Source organism: Geotrypetes seraphini, chromosome 2, assembly GCF_902459505.1.
Source record: "Geotrypetes seraphini chromosome 2, aGeoSer1.1, whole genome shotgun sequence".
Taxonomy (NCBI): Eukaryota; Metazoa; Chordata; class Amphibia; order Gymnophiona; family Dermophiidae; genus Geotrypetes; species Geotrypetes seraphini.
The window spans coordinates 313702033-313725391 of NC_047085.1; the positions used below are offsets into that span (position 1 = coordinate 313702033).

Here is a 23359-nt window from a genome sequence, read left to right on the forward strand (position 1 = left end):
TCTGCTCTCTCTTCCCTTTTCTTCTCTGGTCTTCCTTCTCTATTTTCTGCCTCCATCTAAATTAAATTCTTTCTTACTATTTAGTCCCGTTTCCCTCTTTTCACTGTGTCTACACACAGCTTGTCACCCCTTTCCCTCACCCCTCCATTATCTTACTATTTTCTTCCCCCTTTATTTATCTCCTCCTTCCATCCAGTATGTGTTCTTTCCCCACTTCCATTCAGCATCTGCTCTCCCTTCTCAACTGACATCCATCTGCCTTCTGCTCTCTCTCCCTTCTTCTCACTTCCATCATCTGTCCCCTTCTCTCTCTCTCTCATCTCCTCCATTCCATCATCTGCCCCTTCTCTCTCTCTCTCTCTCTCCCCCCCCCCCAACTTCCATCATCTGCCCCCCTTCCCCTCACCTTTGTGGGTCACTTTCTTTCCCCTGAGGGTGGCTCATGTCACAGGGGAAGCTTTGGCCGAGCAGAACCGCTTGATTGACAGTGGAACTTACTTGATTGATGTCGATGCTGGGGCCCGTTGCCGTTTGAAGGAAAAAAAAAAAGGTGGAAAAAAGGAACCTGTAAAGGCGAGAGGAAGGGAAACCTCCAGGACAGCTGCTTTTTGCCCTCCTTCAGCGGCCCAAGAGTTCAGACCAGCAGCGGCAGCTGTGTATGCTTTTAACTTCGGCACAGAGCTGCCCCTAATCAATAGTTTAGCGCGGTTTCATGAGGCAGCCTCGGGGCCTTTGATAGCCGGCCCGCTTCGATGATGCGATGTGGGCCGGCCTAGCAAAGGCCCCGAGGCTGCCTTATGAAACCGCGCTAAACTATTGATTAGGGGCAGCTCTGTGCCGAAGTTAAAAGCATACACAGCTGCCGCTGCTGGTCTGGAGGTGCGGAGACAAGGCAGGAGGCAAACGCGGTGGAAGGCAGGAGTCCCGGCGAAGGCAGGAGTCCCGGCACAGCGACTGCAACAGGAAGTTGCAAGTCAGCTGACGCCGGCCTTTCGTTGCGGCGGGGACCGAATCCTTCGCGGACCGGCAAGATTTTGTTTGCGGACCGGCGGTTGAAGAACTGTGCTCTACACTGTGTGCGCTGTGACGAGAAACTTGTGCGCTGCGAGGTAATATTTTGTGCGCCAGCGCACCCCAGCACAGCTTAGCGGGAACACTGCGAACAACATACAGTATATGTAACAAGTAAAGGACACAGTCAAACTATTCTTTTATAATTACTACAATATATAAAACCTTTTCCCTCTGGTTATTTTCTAACAGTGGTCCAATATCTCTTCTATTAGCAGAACTTGTTTTACTGTAATATTCATCCATCTTAGAATGTTGAAGGAATTGATAAAATCTTTGCAGATGACACAAAATACTGTTGCAAAGCTTATGGCTGAAACTTGGCATCTTAATCCTATTAAGTCAGTCTTGTTATCTCCACTGGCAGCCCACAGTGGCTCAAATTTAAAAATACAAATTCTGAAATTCAGGCAGAGAGAGATAAACATCTATTATTTGAACTGAAGAGAAATTTATACTGGCTTTTTCTCACTTTTAGGACTGAAAATGTCAACTTTATTTTGTTTATGTAATTTGTTCATATTGTACAGAATTACATTTCATCTTATTGCATTCAGTTGCATGGGGGGGGGGGTTTACATTCTGCTGAGAAATAATTATTTGGGAAAAAACAAACAAGAACAAATCCCCCGCAGATCAAATCCAAATCAGTTGAGTAGATGAAGAACCAGCAGTCATCAATAGTGGTCACAGAAAATAATTTTATTACTTCAACACGAGTCATGTTTCAGCCAAGAGTCCTTCCTCAAGAATCCAATCCTTTAGTATCACAAGGTATCACTAGAAGCAAAATTTCTTTAAATAAGGAATCCTATGAAATATGGAGACTCTATTACACGAAAAATTCTCACTGAAGGAAAAAAAAAGTGTAACAAGCTATTAATCCTTACTACACTGCTTTTACCTTCAGGGACTTAGGCCCCTCCCAAGTGGATTCCAAGATGCACCAGGAAGGGGAAGGCCCACCATTTTGAAGAGGCAAGTTTGCCGGCTAGAGGGAGTAGGCATCCTTCCAGCCGGCTTTAGTATTAAAAGTACCGGGGGGGAGAGGACCCCAGCAGCATAAGGGAGTGGGTATTTCTCCTGCCGGCAGTGTCGGGAGTTTGTTTGTCAGGGGGTGAGTTACGGCAGCAGGAGACAAGGGGAAGTGTTGGCAGGAGGGGGAACATTTCCCTCTGCTGCTCTTACTGCTGGTCAATCAGCTGAGCCGGCAGAACTCAGGAGACTTATGGCTCAGTTGATTGGAGCAGGGAGAGCAGCTTTGACAGAAGGGAGGAGTTGTGCTTAGTGACTGCTCTTCTGAGCAAGCACCAGGCACAGTTCCTTTCACTCTTTACCAGCGATTCTCTGCACAAATAGTGTGCATATAATATGCATGCTATTGTGCTAAGAATCGCCCGTAAAATAAAAAAAATTGCTTCCACTACATCAACTTGCCGGATTTTACTCGCAAGTTTTCAGAATCTTCCTCTCAGTGACAGTTTTTTGTCTAAGGGAAGTCTCCATATTTGATAGGATTTTTTATTTATAGAGATTTTGCTTCTAGTGAAATTGGACTCCTGAAGCAGGCCTCTTGGCTGAAACATAACTCATGCTTAATGTGACCATTTATTTTTTTTCATCAAAATGGGACATCTATTAATATTCAGTCCCACCTCCAGCCCCGCCCCCAATTTCTTCCATTCATTTTCATGTACACACATCTTATTAATTCATAATGGTAAACATAAAATATATTAAAAAAACACAAAGCACACTGTACGCAGAGAAAATGTTAATTATTATTTACGAGTTTCGGGGGTTTTTCAAAGATGTCAAGGCAGATTACTTTAAAATATGCAACGTCACCTCAGTAACTATAGAAAAATAGACAAATATAGACAGCAGAAATAAATTCTCAAAACAGACACATTTTGATCACTAAATTGAAAAGAAAATCATTTTTCCTACCTTTGTTGTCTGGTGATTTCATGAGTCTCTTGGTTGCACTTCCTTCTGACTGTGCATCCAATCTTTCTTTCTTTTGCATTCAACATTTCTTTCACAATCCAGCCCCATCCCCTTTAGGTCAAGGTCACTCTCTCTTTTCCCTCTATTACCTTCCCCAGATCCAGTGTCAGTTCTCCTTTGTACCTTTGTTCAAGGTCTCCCTCTCTCTCCCTCTCTCTGAACCTCCCATAGTCCTGCATCTGCCTCCTGTCTTTTCCCTTTCGTCTAGGCCTTTCTGTAGTCTTTCTAATCTGCTTACAACCCTACCCTTTCTCTGCCTCTTTCTCTCTTTCTTTCCTTCCTCCCTCCCAGCAGATTTTAGCATATCTCTCTCCTCCTTTTTTCCCCTCAGATCTAGTATCTTTTCCTCCTCCCAGGTCTGGTATCTGTCTCCTCCCCTTCCCCCCTGCTCTGGCATCTCTCTCTCCACTCCCTTCCTACGGTTCTTCCCTGGTCTTCCTTCTCAATTTATTTTCTGCCTCTGTCTAAATTCTTTTTTACTATTCAGTCCTCAATTTCTCTCTTTCACTGTGTCTACCTAAAGCTTGCCACCTCTTTCCCTCACCCCTTTCAATATCTAACTCTATTCTCTTCCCTCAATCCAGCATGTGCCCTTTTTTCTTTCTCCTCCCCACTTCCTTCCAGCGTCTGCTCCCCCTCTCCCTCACACTTCCATTCAGAGGCTGCCTCTCCTCTTCCCCACACTTCCATTCAGTGTCTGTCTCCCTCTCTCTACCCCTTCCATTTACTGTTCACCCTCTGTCTTGCCCCTTCCATTCACTGCCCTCTCTGCCCTTTCCATCCAGTGTCCGCCCTCTCTCTCTCTTCCATATGGCATCTTCCCTCTTTCTATGCTCCTTCCATAAACTATCTATCCTGTGCCCCTTCTCTCCTTTGTACATGATTGATTTCAGTTCTGCCACCTCTCCATTTTTCTCTCTCTGTCACCAACCAATGTTCCCTCTAAGCTGAGCGCATGAGCGATCACTCACTATTTTCATTGGCGTCGCTCATACTTTTTCTCGTGTCGCTCACTAAAATACTTCAGTGGGAAACTGAGGACTGCATAGTAAGATCCCCGACGCACTTCCGACGCAGGTGGGGATCGTGAGAGGAGCCGCTGCCACGTCTTCAGTGGCGTACCAAGGGGGGAGCGGGGGGGGGGGGGGCGGTCCGCCCCGGTTGCAGCCTTAGGGGGGTGCACAGCCGGCCAGGTCCGGATCTGGCCGGCTGTGCACCCCCCCTAAGGCTACTGTCGGAGAGGAAGTTCGGGCCAGCCAATCACTGCCTGGCTGGGTGGAACTTCCTCTCCGACGGCAGAATTGATGTCGGGGGAATGCTGGTCGGCCCGACGGTGGGAAGCAGAGAGAGCTTGGGGCAGCCGCAGCGGTGGCTTTGGGGCCTGTTTCCGTCCGATGGTGGCAGCAGTGGCTTTGTGGAGGGTAGGGAGAAAGAAAGAAAGAAAGAAAGGGGGCAGGCAGGGAGACAGAAGGGAAACAGAAAAAAAAAGAAAGGGGGCATCAAGAGAGAAAAAAGAAAGAAAGGGCAGGGAGAGAGGAAAAAAAGTTAGGGGAGGGAATGAGGTCTGGAGGAGAGGAAGCATACAGGCTGAAAGAAGGGAAGAAAGATTGGATGCACAGACAGAAGATGAAAGTGCAACCAGAGACTCATGAAATCACCAGACAAGGTAGGAAAAATTATTTTATTTTAAATTTAGTGATCAAAATGTGTCTGAATTTATGTATGCTGTCTATATTTTGCACTATGGCCCCCTTTTACTAAACCGCAATAGTGTTTTTTAGCGCAGGGAGCCTATGAGCGTCGAGAGCAGCACTGGGCATTTAGCGCAGTTCCCTGCACTAAAAACTGCTATTGTGGTTTAATAAAAAGGAAGGGGGGTATATTTGTCTATTTTTGTATGGTTGTTACTGAGGTGACAATGCATAGAGTCATCTGCCTTGACCTCTTTGAAAAAACCCCAGAATAGGAATGATAATTAACATTTTCTCAGCGTATAGTGTGCTTTGTGTTTTTTAATTTTATTGTTGGTAGATCATTTTGACTTGGTCATTTTAAAGTAGCTTGCAAGCCCAAAAAGTTTGGGCACCCCTGAGCTAGAGCATTGAAGCTGTGTATTTCTATTTTATCCCCCCTTTTACAAAACTGTGGAGCGTTTTTTAGCGCCAGCCGTGGTGGTAGCAGCTCTGATGCTCAGAATTCTACGAGCGTCAGAGCTGTTACCACCGTGGCTAAAATCCACACTACAGTTTTGTAAAAGGGGGAGGGGTTAGTTTGTGATGACATATTCCATACTAGGCGAAGGTGTTTTCTGTGTTCTGTGTGTTCGAAAGACATGGTTTTCTGTTAGGATTGATCTGTGCTGGTCTGGCTTGTTTAGTTTTACAATGGGTGTATTGATGTACTGCTCACTGCAATATGTAAGATGCTGCCTTTTCCTAGGTACTCATGTGTGACGTGTGGCTTGTTACTAAAAATCATGTTTTTCGTACAGATGGGGGGGTGCCAAAAAATGATGGGCCCCAGGTGTTACATATGCTAGGTACGCCACTGTATGTAAAGATACCAGAAAGCTGGCGAAGCAAAAACTTTAAGTAAATTGTTATTCTTCTAAGTTTTGAGTATTTAACCCTCCCACAATCTCAAGGGCACTCGTCCTCCGTGCCTGCTCATAAATTTGTGGAGTATGTAACTTGTCACTCATGCATATTTTTTTTTGCACACACCTCATCAATCCTTAGAGGGAACATTGGTCACCACCCCGTCCCCTATGCTCTGGCATCTCTCTCTTCTCCTTTCTTTCCTTCACTCCCCATGGTCTGGCATCATCCCTTCCCTGATTCCCTGGCATCTCTCTCCATTCCTTTTCTTCCATCTTTCCCTCCCCCTCCATGCTCTGACATCTCCTCCTTCCTTTCCCCCTTCCTTTTCTCTTGGTCTGGCATACCTTCCTCCTTATCTCCATGCCCTGGCATCTCTTCTTCCCTCCAAGCCCTGGCATCTCCTTTCATTCCCTCCCTCATCTTCCTTCTCCCTCCAGTTGGACACAGCAACACTCTCCCCTGCAGCTCCAGATTTCCCCACACCTGATCTCCCAAAATTGCCGATGCTTCGGTTCATCTTCTTCCTTCCACCCTCCCCCCAGCGGGACCCTGCGGCACCATCAGCTCTCACTCCCTCTAACGTCGGCCCTGCAGCTCCGGACTTCCCCACACCTACTCCTCCCCCCCGGATCGCTATTATTTTAAATGTTATGGCAGCCATGGCACTGTATCCATCAGAGGAGACTTCTGCTGTCAGCCTGCCCCGAAACTCTTCCTGCAGCAGCCGCCCACCTAGGCGGGAACAGAAGTCGCAGTTGCAGGAAGAGTCCCGGGGCAGGCTGACGGCATAAGTCTCCTCTGATGGATACAGTGCTGTGGCTGCCATAACATTTAAATAATAGCGATCCGGGGGGTGGAGGAGCAGGTGTGGGGAAGTCCAGAGCTGCAGGGCCGGCGTTAGAGGAAGTGAGAACAGGGCAGTTAAGTGTGCTGGTCCAACGTCGCCTTCAAAACCGGGGGGTAGGGGGGGGTTTGAAGCAGCGGTAGGCAGCAGTAGTGGGGAGGGGGCAGGGGGCAGAGCTTGGCAAGGAGTGTGGGGCTGGGTGCAGAGCCTGGCATGGAGAATTTGGTTCAGAATGTTTTTTTTTCTTGTTTTCCTCCTCTAAATCTGGGGTGCATCTTATGGTGAGGTGCGTCTTATGGAGCGAAAAATACAGTATCTTCAAATAGGAGCAAGTGAATGATCAAGCCAGATGCAAAGATGGGAAAGAAAAGTGAGGAGATTATGCTGTGATGAATGCAGTGAGCAGGAAAATATGTAAGCAGTACAGGGACAAAGATCTCACTGTGTATACTCTGGGGGGGGAAAAAAAGGCAGGAGATTGGAGATATGACAAGAGACATTTAAAAACCTCTATGGCATAAATACACAAAAAGCAAATCAATTGAAAGGACGCACTAAAATGTTGGGACATAGGATGAAGGTGAAAGGGGACAAACACAGGAGTAATCTGAGGAAATACTTATTTACTGAAAGGACGGTGAACTCATGAAACAGCCTCCCAGTGGAGGTTCTGGAGACAATGTCTATGGACTGGACTTTGAGGTTTCAACACGTTCCCTCTGGTGGGCCTGATGTGCTTTCTGTTTTCTGTTCTGCATATTTAAACAGAGAACACTGTTAGATGGGTCATGGTCAGGCCCCCAACCACCCCACACACCAATGGAGTGGGTCAGTGCTAGATAACCCAATAACATTGGGTGCATCTTTTAAAGCACTGAAAGTCTTCTGAGACATGGTAAAAAGAACTGTGGCTACATCAAAAAGCTCAATGGGGAAGCCAAAGAGGGGCTTACCTGAAATTGAGCTTAGTGCTCTGGCCTAAAAGGGCCTCAGGAGCTGCAAAAAAATAAAGAATAAGAGCCAAAAACGCTAAAATATATATATAAAGGAACGAACTGTGAGGGAAGAAAATAACAAAATACGAAAAAAATATACCCACATAAAGTAAACACCAATACAATTAAGGTGGCGCTGAAGAGATCGACAAGCCACAACCTCCTTGCTCTGCAGCATAAACAAGAGTGAGGGACAGTCCCGAACTTGCACATCAGGTGGAAAGGCACATGAAAGGTGGGACCACTGCCAAAAGCCTCTTAAAGATAGTGCATTGGGCAGCATCCATACCAGGCTCCATTGGAATGACATCACCAAAATGTAAGGATTCATTTGTCCTGCCTGTCCTCAGAGAAATAAATGTTAAATTCAGACATTTGCTATGGAAGGATGGTATGTTAACTAAATCAGAACCGGATTAGAGGTCTAGGGAAAATAAGTGCACCTCCCTGCCCATTGCCAGGTTAAAGCAGATAAAATCCAGAAGATCAAGCAGAGTATGTCTTGTATTCTAAAGCCTCTTTGCCTGGGATGAAGGGTATTGATATTATGCAAAAGCGAGGCAAACTGAATGAAGACAAATTTCTCATTTTAAAGAGAAAGGGTAGAATAGAGATGGGACAGTGCTATGTCCAATTCTACTATGATGTTTAATTACATTAGAATTAGAATTGGACCTAGAAGACTTTAGGCATGGATTGATGATAGCCTGTTCCACCGAGATGGAAACATGCCAGTTGGAAGAGGGTCAAGAAAACGTGCAAGACTAACCACCTTGGATGCGTCAAGAGCTGATGGCAAACAAAAGGTGTGCAAACAGTGGCATAGCAAGGGTGAGAGGCACCTGGAGTGGTGACACCCCTCCCCCACCCTCTTCTCAGCCCTCCTCCCCACCTCTACACGCTCCTTCCCCACCCTCTCCTGCTGCATGCCACTTCCCTTCTCCCGCACCTCTGAACGTTCCTGGCATGAGCAGCAACTCCCAAACTGCCGTTGCGCCAGCGTCGGCTCTTCCTCTGACATCACTTCCTAGACACGAGTCCATGAACGTTACATAGGGAAGGGAAGCAGCGCACATGTGTGGCAGTGGGAAGTGGCAGGGAACGAGCAAGAGGGGGGGCACAGAGAAGACAATGGGTGCCTGTGTCCTCACCAAGACAGCACCTGGGGTGGACCACCCCCCCCCACACACACACACACTTACTACTCCACTGTGTGCAAACTACTGAAGCAGAGGTTGGGGAGTGGCTGATTCTACAGCTTGAGAGGGGGAGGGAGGGCTAGTAGACATGGATAGAGAAGACAAAGAGGAACAAAGAGTAATGATGATATGTAGGAATTCAGAAGCAAGAGAATCAGATGATAAGACAATCAAAACAGGAGAGGTCTGTATAATCTTGAGGAACTTTGAATAACCTAGAGCAGTGTTCTTCAACCACCGGTCCATGGACCGGTGCCGGTCCACAGAAATTTCCTGCCGGTCCACAGGGCCGGCATGTGCATCAGGCCCAAAACTGTGTTCTTCAACTGCCGGTCTGCGGTGCAATCGATGCGTTGTTAATAAGATTATATTGTGTGTATATATGAAAAATGAATGGAAAAAATAGTGTTACAATTAGGACTATGGGGGCCAGGTCTGGCCCACGACTTAGCCCAGTGTTCTTCAACCGCCAGTCTGCGGACCAATGCCAGTCCACAAAATGATTCTTTTATTTCTGCCGGTCCATAGGTGTAAAAAGGTTGAAGAACACTGACCTAGAGGAAGTGGGATACCAAGAAGTGAAAATCCTCTTCTGCATCAATGACAGAGTGATAGGTATACAAGAATTTCTTTGTAAGCTTTTAAATGAGGTATACATGGTGTGAGGTGCCACTAGTGCTCAAGATGACAAAGTTCCATTTTCATGAGGTGGAAGTTATCATAACACCAGGGAAAAGAGTATACAGACTTTCAAATGGGAGGAGGGGGATAAACGGAAAAGCTTTAAAGTAGTCATGTGGGAACGCAGGGACATTGTGGAGATTTCTTCTCCAAAGGGGCATTTCTTTCAAAAAACGTGGGAGCCTTTTTGGAACACCATGACTGCTATAGCGCGGAGTCGTCTTTTGAATTCTTGATGCTTGACTTTGCTATTGCTACTTTTCATTTTGTTGCCTTCTGATTTGCTGTTTGAGAATGACCTGGGTTGAGAAGGATGGGGATGGGTTGGGGGGGGGAGTAGGGGGAACTGTTGTTTCTGCTTGTTAAAATCAAAATAATTTGAAGTGTTTGCACTGTCCTTGTTTTCTTATCTTTAATAAAATTCTTTAAGCTTTGGATTCTTGCCCAGAAATAGTTAAGAAGAAAAAAATTTAAAAATTTAAATTGAATCAGGTTGGGCAGACTGGATGGACCATTCGGGTCTTTATCTGCCATCATCTACTAAAATAGTCATGTAGATGTTGAAAAGAATAGGTGACAGAGGTGATCCCTGTGGGACTCCACTTGATGGCTTCCAAGAGGATGACATAGTGCCATTCATATTGACAGTATATGAACGAGATCATAAAAATTTTGAAAAACAGTCTAAGGCTGTGGAATCAATACCTATCTCGCAAGTTAGTAAATCAAAATATCGTGGTGAACGACATCGAAGGGCGCCGATAGATCGAATTGTAGCACGGTGTGCAATGTCCTGAGAGTTGAGGTGAAGAGGAATGGAATCCCAGTCATCCTACAATGGTGACCCTTAATTGTGGTGGTCCAGGATACCTAGCTGAATATGTTGCTGCAATGTTTGAGACAGATGTATTGTGGGTTTGAGGAGGCAGATATGAAATGGGAAAAAATTATCTGGGCACCCATGCATGAAGACTACAGCCTACTTCCAACTGAGCTGGAAACCCATAAAATTAGGCGAGAGCTACCAGGCCTCCTTTCCTCAGACATCAGTGGGATATGTTTATCTGAGCAGGTTTCCCTCCTCCTCCTCGCACCCCTCTCCAAAAAAAAAAAAAAGATAAAACTCTGGGTCTTACTACCTCGGAGTCCTGCAGAGCCCATGTAAGTCTTCTCCTGATGATACAGCTCCCTTTGTTGTGGAGTGAGTGGTAACGTGTGCCCCTTACTATTGTACATGGTACAATAGCGAATTACTTGTTCATAAGCACCCTTCATAAAGCAAGTCTCTGGTTTATCCTAAGGGGAAAAAAAAAAAAATCAGAAATTACAAGTAGCCCAAGCATGTATCCATCCCCTATACACAACCATATGCAAGTAAGAAGGAGGACGTCTGGTTAAAAAACATTAAAGCAAATTATTATTTGTGTGGTTGTTAATGATAATAATGTCCCTGGTTACCAGTGGAAGCACACAAGCAGATTCAGTGACAAGAATTAAAAGATTTAGCACACCTTTTCAGATTATGTGGTACATCTTCAAGAATTAGCAGAAGCTTTACTTATGTAGAAATAGGTAACTTTTAACAAAATATTTTTTCAACATTTTCATTTTTTAAAACTATGGGCTCTTTTACGAAATTGCAGTAAGCACTAAGGCCTGGATTTTCTAAATGGCACCAGTTTTTTAAAGCGCTGATAGGTGCTCAAACTCAATAAAAAACACACCATTTCAATGACATTTTTAACTGAGTTTCAAGGTGCCTACCAGCACCATAATCATGCCTCCATAGGCGCTTTAGGCCACCTAACGCCACTGTAGGCATGGCTAATGCCTACAGTGGCATTATGCGACCTAAAGTGCCTATGGAGACCAATTCACATCAAAGGTGGGCACTGGAAATATAATCCTAGAAAACCCTGGTCCACATTTCCAGCACCTACTTTTGCCAGAGGCTGTTGCGTGATTGCCCTGCAATCGGTGGCTACTTTTAAAGTGGCCGCCAACAACAGTGCCAATTAGCATGTGCACCCTTACCACCAACATAATGAGTTGCAGTAAGAGCTGAAGTACTAATCTATTTTAATAGCTACATGCCAATGGCATAATTAGCGCATGAACAGTAATGTCAGAATGGAAGATTAGGTTTTCGATAATCTTCTTTCCAGTAGAAAAGCAAGAGTCCTGATGGGAGAAGTGCATTTTCACCCACGAGGAATGCAGAAGGCATCATCTACATTTTCAACTCTGCCTCCTTGCATCACTGGGCACTGCCCTCTCTCTTTAGTTCGTACCAAAGCAGATATAACCCCTGAAAGAGACGAAATAACAAGGAGGGACATGGGGAACTCTCTGATCACATACTTTTAATCTGCTCTGCAAAAAAAAATAAAAAAAACCACAACTCATTAACAAATGCCACTTAGTATCAACAAGGCAAAACAAAAACAGCCACCTACCTGAGTGCAACCAGCACTAACACATGTTCAGCTCTAACCTTGGGAACTGCAATCCTATAATGACACTTCTGTATCTCTGAAGTTGTAGCTTCATATTGCTTGAGTGTCAGTAGACAAGCATCTGTCTGAGGTCAAAAGCAGGTTACACTTAAAAACTGATAGGGCGGGGCTTCAGGGCTCATATGCTTTTTTACTAGAAAGAAGATTATCGAGGTAAGAACCTAATCTTCCATTCCAGTGCAAAATACACATGAGTCTTGAACCTATGGGATGTATCAAAGACTGCTGCTAGCACCACAGAAAAACGAAGTCTAGATGTGGCAGCACAAAAGCTCTGTAAAACTTAGTAAATGTATGTAGAGTGGACCACGTAGCTTCCCTATAAATTTCATCAGGCAAAAGTCTTGGACTCCACCCATGAAGAAGCCATACTTCTGGTGGAATACACTTTCAAGGAAATTAGTGGACATTTACCACATCCTGTATCCATCTGGAAATCAAGGCCTTTGAAGCTGGTCTTCCTCTGTGGCCCAAGCCCGTTAGGATGAAGAGGTGATCTGACAACCGGAAATCATTGGTCACCTCCAGGTAACAAAGGAGAACCCTTCTCACATCTAGTCGTGCTAGTATTTTGTCCTGCATCTTTATACCTGTGGCTTGGAATGCTGGCAGTCAAACTTCCTGATTCACATGGAATGCCGACACCACCTTTGGCAGAAAAGAAGGGAACTGCATGTAGAGACACTCCTACCTCCGTAATTCTGAGGAATAGTTCCCTGCATGACAGGGCCTGGAGCTCAAACTCTTCTAGCTGAAACGATGGCTACCAGGAAGACCATCTTTACAATGAGGTCCATCAGTGTGGCTTCCTGCAATGGCTCATACAGGGCCTTACTTAGGGTCCTCAACACAAGGTTTTAAGGTTCCATAAAGGAAACATTTGACAAACAGGTGGTCGCAACAGCACTGCCCCCTTCAAAAATCTGGACATATCGGAGTGAGAGGCCAAGAAACCTCTCTCCAAACAAGCTCGTAAACAGGTGAAACTGACCACCCGAGCCTTTAAGGAAGTAACCGCCAAGTCCTTTTCTAGCCCTTCTTGCAGAATAGGATAGGATCATGGCTATCAGAACCCTAACCAGCTCTATCTGTTGCTCCAAACACCAATGTTGAAATACTTTCCAGGTTTTCACATAAGCCGCAACTATCGCTGGTTTCATGGAGCAAAGGAGTGTGGCAATGACCACCTCCAAGTACCCTTTTTGCACTAAGGCCATAAGCTCAAGAGCCATGCCATAAACTCAAAGCATTCCGAATTCTCTAAGGTGATTGGATCCTGTGAGAGCAGCACTGAATTGAGAAGAAGTCTCAGACTCTGGTCTCTTTGCAGTCAAACTCGATCCACGTACCAAGGATCGACACGGCCAATCTGGAGCCACAAAGATCACCAGCCCTCAATGAGTCACTATTCTCCAAATGACACAGCCTATCATTGGCCAAGGACAGAACACATACAATAGATCCTTCCTTGGCCAAGACTGTACTAGACCAGGGGTGCCCACACTTTTTGGGCTTGCGAGCTACTTTTAAAATGACCTAGTCAAAATGATCTACCAACAATAAAATTTTAAAACACAAAGCACACTGTACACAGAGAAAATGTTAATTATCATTTATATTCCGGGATTTTTCCAAAGAGGTCAAGGTAGATGACTTTATGCAATGTCACCTCAATAACAACTATACAAAAATAGACAAATATATCTCCTCCCTTTTTACTAAACTGCGATAGCGATTTTTAGCGCAGGGAGCTATGCTGAATGCCCTGCGCTGCTCTTGACGCTCATAGACTCCCTGCGTTAAAAACCGCTATTGCGGTTTAGTAAAAAGGGGGCCATAGTTCAAAATATAGACAGCAGATATAAATTCTCAAAACAGACACATTTTGATCACTAAATTGAAAATAAAATCATTTTTCCTACCTTTGTTGTCTGGTGATTTCATGAGTATCTGGTTGCACTTTCTTCTTCTAACTGTGCATCCAATATTTCTTCTCTTCTTTCAGCCTCCTGTATGCTTCCTCTGCTCCAGACCTCATTCCCTCCCTCAACTTTTTCCTCCTCTCTCCCTGCCCCCACCCCTTTCTTTCTTCCTTCCCCCTTCTTTCTGTGTCCCTGTCCCTTTCTTTCTGTTTGTCTTTCTCTCTCCATGCCCCTTTCTTTCTTTGTCTCCCCTTTCTTTCTTTCCATCTCCCTGTCCCCCCTTTCTTTCCCCCTTCTTTCTGTCTCCCTGCCCTTTGCCAAGCCATCACCGCCATCGGGGAACAGGCCCCCAAGCCGTCTGCCGCCGAGTTGTGAGCTCTCCCTGCTTCTGCTTCCCGATGCGGTAAACAGAAGTACTAGGGCCCAGCCTTCCACCCATTAATTCTGACATTAGAGAGGAAGTTCCGGGCCAGCCAGACAGCAATTGGCTGGCCCGGAACTTCCTCTCCGATGTCAGAATTGACATCGGGAGGGGGAGCTGGTCAGCCCGGCACTTCTGTTTACCGTGTCGGAAGCAGATAGAATGCGAAGACAATGCAAGTCTATCACTAGACTGTCCATACCAGCACTTTCTCGCTCGCTCCTTTGACTGAAGTATCACATAGTCTTGTGATTTCAGGCTGATGCCATTGGGTCGAATGTCGGATGTCCCCAGCGCTGAACAATGTTTTAAAACTCTACCTGGGACAAGAACCATTCCCTCTTATCCAGCATCTGTCGACTGAGAAAGTCGGCTTAAATATTGATAACTCTCACTACATTTGCTGCCGAGATGGCTAGCATGGCTTCCAGTTTTAACGGCACATTCTTGGTGCCTCCTTGCTTGCTATGGCATTGTCTGAGAAGACTGACTGCTTTCCCTTCCAGCGTCTCCTGGAAAGCCCAAAACACCATCTTAATGGCTCTCAGTTCCAATCTGTTGAGGACCATGTTCTCTGCGAAGGATCCCAGCGGCTTTGGCAATGACCTCCCCAGCCATAAAGGCATAGTAGCGCCTTTGATCTAGTATATCATCCTACTTTATTAATTTGTTTGGATACTCTGGGCCTTCAAGGAAATGTTTACTCCTGGTTCAAAGGTTTTCTGGAGTCCAGATTGTACCAAGTTAGGTTTAGAACCCACCTCTCTTCAATCTGGAATAACCCATGTGGTGTTCCTCAGGGTTCTCCACTTTCACCTATACTATTCAATGTTTATCTTTCATCATTGGGCTCATGTTTGAGCAACCTGGATGTAGAATTGTTTAGTTACGCTGACAACATTACTATTGTCATACCTTTTACTTCAACCCTATCCCAGATTACCACTAAAGTTGAAATTGTAATGAAACAGATGGATTCCTGGATGCAAAAATTTAAACTCAAACTAATCTCTGGCAAAACAAAGTTTTTCGTGGCGACTGCTAGTAATATTTCTTCTGAACCTTCTATTAGTATAAATTCAACTCAGTATATAATTCATCCAACGATTAATATTTTGGGAGTTATTTTAGACCAGCATCTAACAATGCAAGCTTAGATAGATGCTGTAGTGTGTAAATGCCACTTCACATTATGGAAATTGCGAACAATTAGATCTTATTTTGAATTTACTGCTTTTAGATTACTGGTTCAATCGTTACTGCTGAGTCTTCTCGATTACTGTAATATTATCTGACAGTCACCAAGAAAGAATTAGCAAGACTTACAATAATACAGAATACAGCGGTCAGAATGATTTATGGCCTGAAGAAATTGCATTGGTTGCCAATGGAGGCCCGGATACTGTTTAAACTAGGCTGTTTCTGTTACAAGGCTGTTTATGGTACAGCTCCTTCTTACTTAGTCAATAGATTTTCTTTAGCATCATACAGACATAGTAGAAGAACTCATCCCTTGTTTAATTTTCCATCTGTCCAGGGTTGCAGGAGTAAGAAATTTCTGAATCATACTTTGGCATCTCAGGCAGCTCTTCATGACAAAGAATTCCAAATATTGTTGCTTCCTACCCATTCCTATGGCCATTTTAGAAAACAAATGAAGACCTATATTTTTCTAAATATTTGACTGTTTAACAAATCATCTTATTTCAGGTAACATGTTTACTTTTATAACTTTATGTAAACCGCGTTGAACTTCTGGTTACGCGGTCAATAAGCACAATGTTATGTTATGTCATCTGTACTCAGGATCATCCTCAATGCTATGCTTAGAGGCAATGCTTTGGAGAGTGTCTTCAACATTAACCACCATAGCAAATTCTGACGGGCCGCCACTGTCCATTCCAAAGGCATCTGAAGGCAGTCTGTCTGCAGCAACCAGCAGCACAATAGTGCTCTCTGAAGAGGTCAGAGATGAGCTTTCACCCATGGTACCAACCCTGTCGCCATCACAGATCGCCACCACAGACCCCAATAACTATATATAATGCCATGCCATTGCCAGAATCTCTAGTATCTGCTGTCTCAACTTCTGTTTGTAAGCCTCTTGAAGAAATGCACAGCTCTCTGCCATGTTGAATGCAATTTCCAAATACTCCAGGGATTGTGAGGGATCCTGATGACTCTTTCAAAAATGATCCAACCCAGTTCCTGCAAGGAAGTGGATTACTTGCGCCAGTCGGCCAAGTAAGAATGAACCTGAATCCTGGCTCTGCACAAATGTGCTGCTGCTGCCACCATTAACTTGGCAAACATGTATAGCGCCATTGCTAATCCAAATGGGAGTGCTGAGAACTAAAAATCTCTCTCCAACACATGGAATCTGAGAAACCTTCTGTGAGCCAGGAAAATGAGGATATGCGTGTAAGCCTTATTCAGATCCAGAGAGACTAGATCAGGGGTGCCCAAAAGGTCGATCGCGATCGACCAGTAGATCGTGAAGGCAACGCGAGTCGATCGCGGAACCCATCCCGGGCTCTGTGATAGACTCGCGTTGCCTTCCATTCTACCTGCTTCCCGACCCTGTAAAGAGGATGCTAAAGCGCTGGGCCGACCAACCTTCCCCACCCGATGTCAATTCTAATGTCGGAGAGGAAGTTCCAGGCAAGCCAATCGCTGGGTGGCTGACCCGGAACTTCCTCTCCAACGTTAGAATTGGCATCGGGTAGGGAAGGTTGGTCGGCCCAGCACTTCAGTGTCTTCTTTATGGCGGCGGCCTGTTCCCTGATGGCGGTGGCTTGGGGGAGAGCATGAAGACAGGGAGACAGAAAGAAAGAAATGGGGCATGGAGAGAGAAAGAGAGAAAGACAGAAATAAAGGGGGGCAGGGAGACAGAAAGAAAGGGGAGGAGGGCAGAGAGAGAGGAAGAAAAAGTTGGGGGAGGGAATGAGGTCTGGAGGAGAGGAAGCATACAGGAGGTTGAAAGAAGGGAAGAAATATTGGATGCACAGTCAGAAGAAGAAAGTGCAACCAGAGACTCATAAAATCACCAAACAAGGTAGGAAAAATGATTTTATTTTCAATTTAGTGATAAAATGTGTCTGTTTTGAGAATTTTTATCTGCTGTCTATATTTTGCAATATGGCCCCCTTTTACTAAACCGCAATAGAGGTTTTTAGCGCAGGGAGCCTATGAGCATCAAGAGCAGCGTAAGGCATTCAGCGCAACTCCCTGCACTAAAAACCGCTATCGCGGTTTAGTAAAATTGGAGGGGGTATATTTGTCTATTTTTGTATAGTTGTTACTCAGGTGACATTGCATAAAGTCAGCTGCTTTGACCTCTTTGAAAACCCGCGAAATATAAATGATAATTAACATTTTCTCTGCTTATAGTATGCTTTGTGTTTTTTAAAATTTTATTGTTGGTAGATCATTTTGACTTGGTCATTTTAAAAGTAGCTCGTAAGCTTAAAAAGTGTGGGCACCCCTGGACTAGATATTCCCCCAGAGCAACCAAGGCAATAACTGATCTTATTGTCTCCATACAGAACTTGAGCACTTTTAAAGCTGCATTGACCAACTTGATATCCAGAATTGGCCTCCTGACATCTGAATCTTTCTTTGGCATGATGAAGTATATAGAGAATCTGTCCAAGCCCGATTCGGCATTGAGGACTTCTTCCACTGCCAGGATCTTCAGCAGCCACTGCACTGTTGCTCATACTCTGGCTGCTTTCTCCAGCCTCCCCGCCAGGGAGTCCATGAAAAAGTGTAGAGGTGGCTGAAAAAAAATTGAGCTTATAACCCTCTCAAATGATGTCCAGCACTCACTAGTCTGTACAAATCCGTTCCCTGGCCTTCCGATACACCACAAGTCTCTCGCCTATACAAAATATTGGAGAGAGATTTTGTGTCATTTGGGACTACTTGGAATTGAATGCCGAACAGACAACTGATATGGGGTTTCATCCAGAGTCTCGCGAAGCTTGCTGTGGGATCTCATGGCAGTCATTTTTTCACTACAGCTGGGCAGGAGCGTAAAGGGCTCGCTATTGCCCCCACCTCACTGATGGACCATCGTGGACCTAATGTAGACCTGCAGGGGGACCGGGAGAGGAAGGAAGGGAAGGGGATGGCTAGTTGCACAAAGTCGCTGGGAGGGAGGGATTGACGGTAGCTCAGGCTCCCCGCACCAATGGACCATCAGCACAATACTGGAGGCCTGCGGTAGGTCTGGGATGCGGTAGCTTGAATATAAACATAGACTCCCATTTTTGGGGGTTTATATTCAGTTTATATTTGTGTATATACGGTAGTGCAAAAAGGGCTGGGGATGAGAAAAAATGCCTTCTCCCTCCATCTCAAAGTTGTCAGCCTCTTTTCTGACAGAATTTTAAAATGTGTCTAATGGATTTTCCTGCCACAATTCAAATTCATGACCAATGAACTTTCCTGCCAAAATTTAAATCTGTGCCCAATGGGCTTTCCTTTCACAATTCAAATTTGTGACCAACAAACTTTCCTGTCAAAATTCAAATTCATGACCAATGGACTTTCCTGCCTCAATCCCAACCAATCAGGTTAGAGGACCTATTATATATAAAGACAAACTGCAGACCTCGCAGCATACCTTGAAAAAAGCCACAGCATGATGGCTGAAACGTTGATTCTACCCACAAAGACACAGTGAGACCCGGACAACTGCAACAATCATGACACCAGCTGCGCAAGACTAAGAAATATAAGGTGTGTATTTTTAGGCACCAACAATACATCATTTTAGAGCCTATTCTATTAAAAAAAGGTAAGTAAACACTTACCTTTCTTTATTGAATTCTAGTGTAACAGGAGACACTTTAGGCATGAGCACTTACATCAGTCATAGAACTGGTATAATTGTTTGAACCTAGATTGCTGAACACATATGCGTATGGCAACCTGCAGAATACATACCATCAAACACTGGTATATACTTACAGAATTCTGTGTACCCAGAATGTTGTCATTTTCATGCCTGTGCATTTATATACTTGTGTAGTTGACTTGAGTACTAGAATTTACACATGTACTAGCTGTCTAAATCCAGGTGACTCTTTTTAGAATTACCCCCAAAATGTCAAGGCAGAAGAAGAAAGAGTGCAGTATTTAGATTAAGTTTAAGTTTTATTAGGATTTTATATACCGCCTATCAAGGTTATCTAAGCAGTTTTACAATCAGGTACTCAAGCATTTTCCCTATCTGTCCCGGTGGGCTCACAATCTATCTAACGTACCTGGGGCTATAGAGGATTAAGTGACTTGCCCAGGATCACAAAGAGCAGTGCGGGGTTTGAACCCACAACCCCAGGGTGCTGAGGCTGTAGCTTCAACCACTGCGCCACACACTCCCTGCACCACACTACCTTCAATTTTTCAAGTGCTACACACTATAACTCCTAAACCATACAGGCTGTTGCTAAATCGAAGAAGTCATTCTACTTATAGAGACTATGGATCTCAAGTGCCCGCGGTTATCTCCATTAGAACCACTCTTGGTCAATAACCTACTTGCGGGCTATCATCGGTCTGACCCAGCAGCAGCAATTCTTATGTTCTTATGAGAGAGTGACACCTTCAGCCAAAAGGGCATGCAATGCTAATCTGTTTCTATAACTGAGCTTAATTCCTTGCATGAAATGTTATTGGCTACAATCACTAATATACAGTATAGCCAGAAAAGTGAAGGAACTGCAATCATAACTTTTTTATGTGACATATGTATTCTATCTCAGCTCCTAAGTACTAAAAAAAAAAAAACAACTTCCCTCTATAGTCAATTACAGGCATCACTGCAATGATATGTGAAAAATTACACTTTTAAATGAAGTTTCAAGACTGACTTATTTTTTCCTTTGGTATTTTCTCACACTGTTCTATACTGCTAGTGGAACTCAAGAGTTGTGCTTTGCTTGAAATTTCCAGACATTTAGAAAAGGGGAAGTGAAGGTTTGTCAACAGAGCTTCATTTTATACATTTGGTTTTTCCCTCATCGGCACAAGCTAAAAATCAAGCACAACAGGAAAATGGAATTCATCTATTGCTGTTCCTGCCACAGTCTACTACAGTGAGGTCTACAACAAGTCACACACTGGAAACTTGTGGGTTTTGTTTATTCTGAAATTAGAGTGGAATGAGCTCATTCAGATGGATTATTTTTTTCTACATACGATAGTACAAGAAATTTCAAGACATTTCAGCACTGTGCATTCCAGGAAATGCTCAGCTTTGCTTCCCTCTCCTAGGTTTTCTTCCCTCTCCTATCAGCTCCCTTCTTTTCTGTTCTTCTGTGGCTCATGTTCTCCCTCATGTCTTGTTCGTGGCCTTTCTTTCTCCATCCTCTGCACTGGGTCTTGTCTTTTCTCTTCCAGTTTCTAAGCTCATGTCTTCCTCTTTTCTGCGATTCTCACCTGTTCCTTTTGTCTCCAGTCCAGTTGGACTCAGACTGGGATCCAGCAGCACTGATCTTTCATTCAAACGACCTGGGGAATTTTCCCCAATTTTATATTTCTGTTACCCCCAAACACATACAATTGGGTTACTGCATCCTGGACTGGGAGTCATGAGGCCTGGCTCCCTTTTAAACCTTGCACTAAACACAAATGCTGCCCAGTCCATTTATGCTTTCTGTGGTTGACGTGAGCACCTAATGTTTTAGTTTCAGCTATACTTATTCTCCCTGTGTTTCTTTCTGGAAGGTTTTCCACAGAGCTTGTATATGATGATTTTTTTTTTATTGTAAACTACCTTGCTATTACTGAAAGGCAGTATAATGAAATATAATTTAAGTTTAAACTCCCCCACCCTGCAGGGGGCTGAATATGTTGCCTTCACTACATCCCCAGTTATCTGGGAAGAAGTCCCGACTCAGGAATCGAACTTGGGACATACGTACTGTGTAGTAATGCACAGCATTCATTACCTGGGTCACCAGCTGGTCCTGCCCCTATCCCCTTACCCTTTATGTCTATATTCCTCTTTTTGCTTCTACCAAATTCAAAAGAAGCACTGCAGTGTATGTCAAGCTCTGAAGGAAAGGAGTCCTTTGGGTAGAAAATCAAGTTAGCGGATGTGCTACCAACTCTTCCCTCACGGTACTCTGAAAGTTACCTGCACATTACTCTCAACATAGCCTGCCAGGTGAATTTGAACTTCACTAGCAAAAAAAATTAGGATTTCAGATGTTGCAATGTCCAATGTAACCACTTGGTCACCATGGCAAATTATTCTAATAAAGGACTTGTGCATAATCTTTTGAAAGACAGAGCACTATACCTGCTGTGTTCTGTGGACACACTTGACAGCCATCCATTTTTGTTCTGAGCTGAAAGGATACTCGGCTCTTCTTATGTAATCATGCTGAAGACCCTCGAGACCCATCTGCATTTGATTTAAGAACATAAAACATGCCATTTTAAATGTGTTCACTTCAAGATCTCTTAACAGTTTCTCAGTCCCCTTCAATATCATTCTAAAAATTCCATGTCAGCATTTCTCCTTATAAAATTGTAAGAAACTGAGCTCTCCTTTATTTCTTGTCTTGTTCATCAGTTGTGTCCTTACAAAACAGTATTTCGTATCTGACAAGAATGAGAGAGTATGAAACGCAGTAAGATTTTTTCAGTACATTCTTGAAACTAGCCAGTTGTCCCCTAGTTTGATTCTATTATGTATTCCTGTGGTGTCAATGTAATACTGAATTTGTATACTATGAAAATGAGGGTAAATCTACTGAAAACTCACTTTATACAATATAAACATCCAAAAATTCAAAGCTATCATCTCAACTGTACCATAGTCTTAGCAGCCAGAGAGTAATTGGGTACATGAAACATTTCTCAAACTGTGTTTATGCTATTAGAAAAGAAGGCCTGTTGCAAAAAAAACCGCAACCACAGTAAGGTAAGATTAGGTTCTTACCTCGATAATCTTCTTTCTATTAGAAAGGCATGTGAATCTTGAACAACTGGGTTTTATCCTCCATTGGTCACGAAACTGCAGAAGGCAATCAATCACATTTTTTCTCTGCCTCCACCTCCTTCCTCAGTATGCTGTGCCCTACCTCCTCAGTTCGTCCAAAGTAATGCCAACTCTGTAATAATAAACATAAGAAAGAGGGGTACGGGGAATTTCCCCGTCTAAATCAACTCTGTTCTGCTCTGTAAAGATCAGTGAACAAAAATGCAATCAATTTAAAAATGATTGGTAAACAAAGTGGAAACAAGAACCAAGAACAAGAACCTAGCACAACCTGCACTGGTAATTATGAAGCTTTATACTCCCTCATTTGTTTCTTAATAACTTATTTTCATTTCACACCTCAAACCTGACAGTGAAAAAGCAACCATCTAGCTATATATGCATGTCTAAGACACTAAGCAGGCTATTGGAAAACTTACAGGACAGGCCTTCAAGACTCGTATGTCTTTCTATTAGAAAGATTATTTAGGTAAGAACTTCATCTTCCTTTGGTGAATGCACAAGGCGCCATCGCCAGTCTGAAGGGCAATGCTAAGAATTGGAAATGTCTCCCTAACACACAGAATCTCAAAGTACTTCCTGTAATCTGAGAATATGCAGATAAGTCTCTGTAAGATCCAGAGAGGTCAGAAATTTCCCTGGCGATACCAAGGCAATGACTGACTACATGGTCTCCATGTGGAATCATGGAACTATGAGTGATACATTAACCGAATTTAGATCCAAGATCGGTCTCCAGTCTTCTGAATCTCTCTTGAGCATGAAGAAGTAGACAGAGTATCAGCCCAAGTCTGATTCTGTTGCTGGGATGGACTCTAAGGCTCGGATTTCCAAGAGCTGCTGTTGCTTGCACTTTGACTGTCTTCTCTGCCGATCGGCTGGAGAATACACAAACAAGTCCAACAGGGGACAAAAGAACACAAGCTTATAACTCTCTCTAATGACTTCCAAGACCCAGCAGTATGAGCAAATCCTCACCCAGGCCTCCCAATGAGCTGACAACCTCCCATCTATCTGTGGAAGCATGGCTGCCAACATGGCAACATTGTTGTTTCTTGGAGGCTGCAGAAAGGCAGGAACCTAAGG

The 23359-nt window shown here is 44.1% G+C and overlaps 1 protein-coding gene across 3 annotated transcripts in view; it reads right to left on the reverse strand.

Moving 5' to 3' along the window:
• ATP2C1 (ATPase secretory pathway Ca2+ transporting 1) overlaps positions 1-23359 on the reverse strand; it is a 262616-nt gene that overhangs the window by 81199 nt on the left and 158058 nt on the right. For all 3 annotated transcript variants that reach the window (XM_033930018.1, XM_033930021.1, XM_033930019.1), the window contains 2 exons: positions 21569-21673; positions 10540-10696 (listed from right to left, as the gene is read on the reverse strand). In XM_033930018.1, the coding sequence (XP_033785909.1) occupies positions 10540-10696; positions 21569-21673 (262 nt within the window). The remainder of the gene's footprint in view (positions 1-10539; positions 10697-21568; positions 21674-23359) is intronic.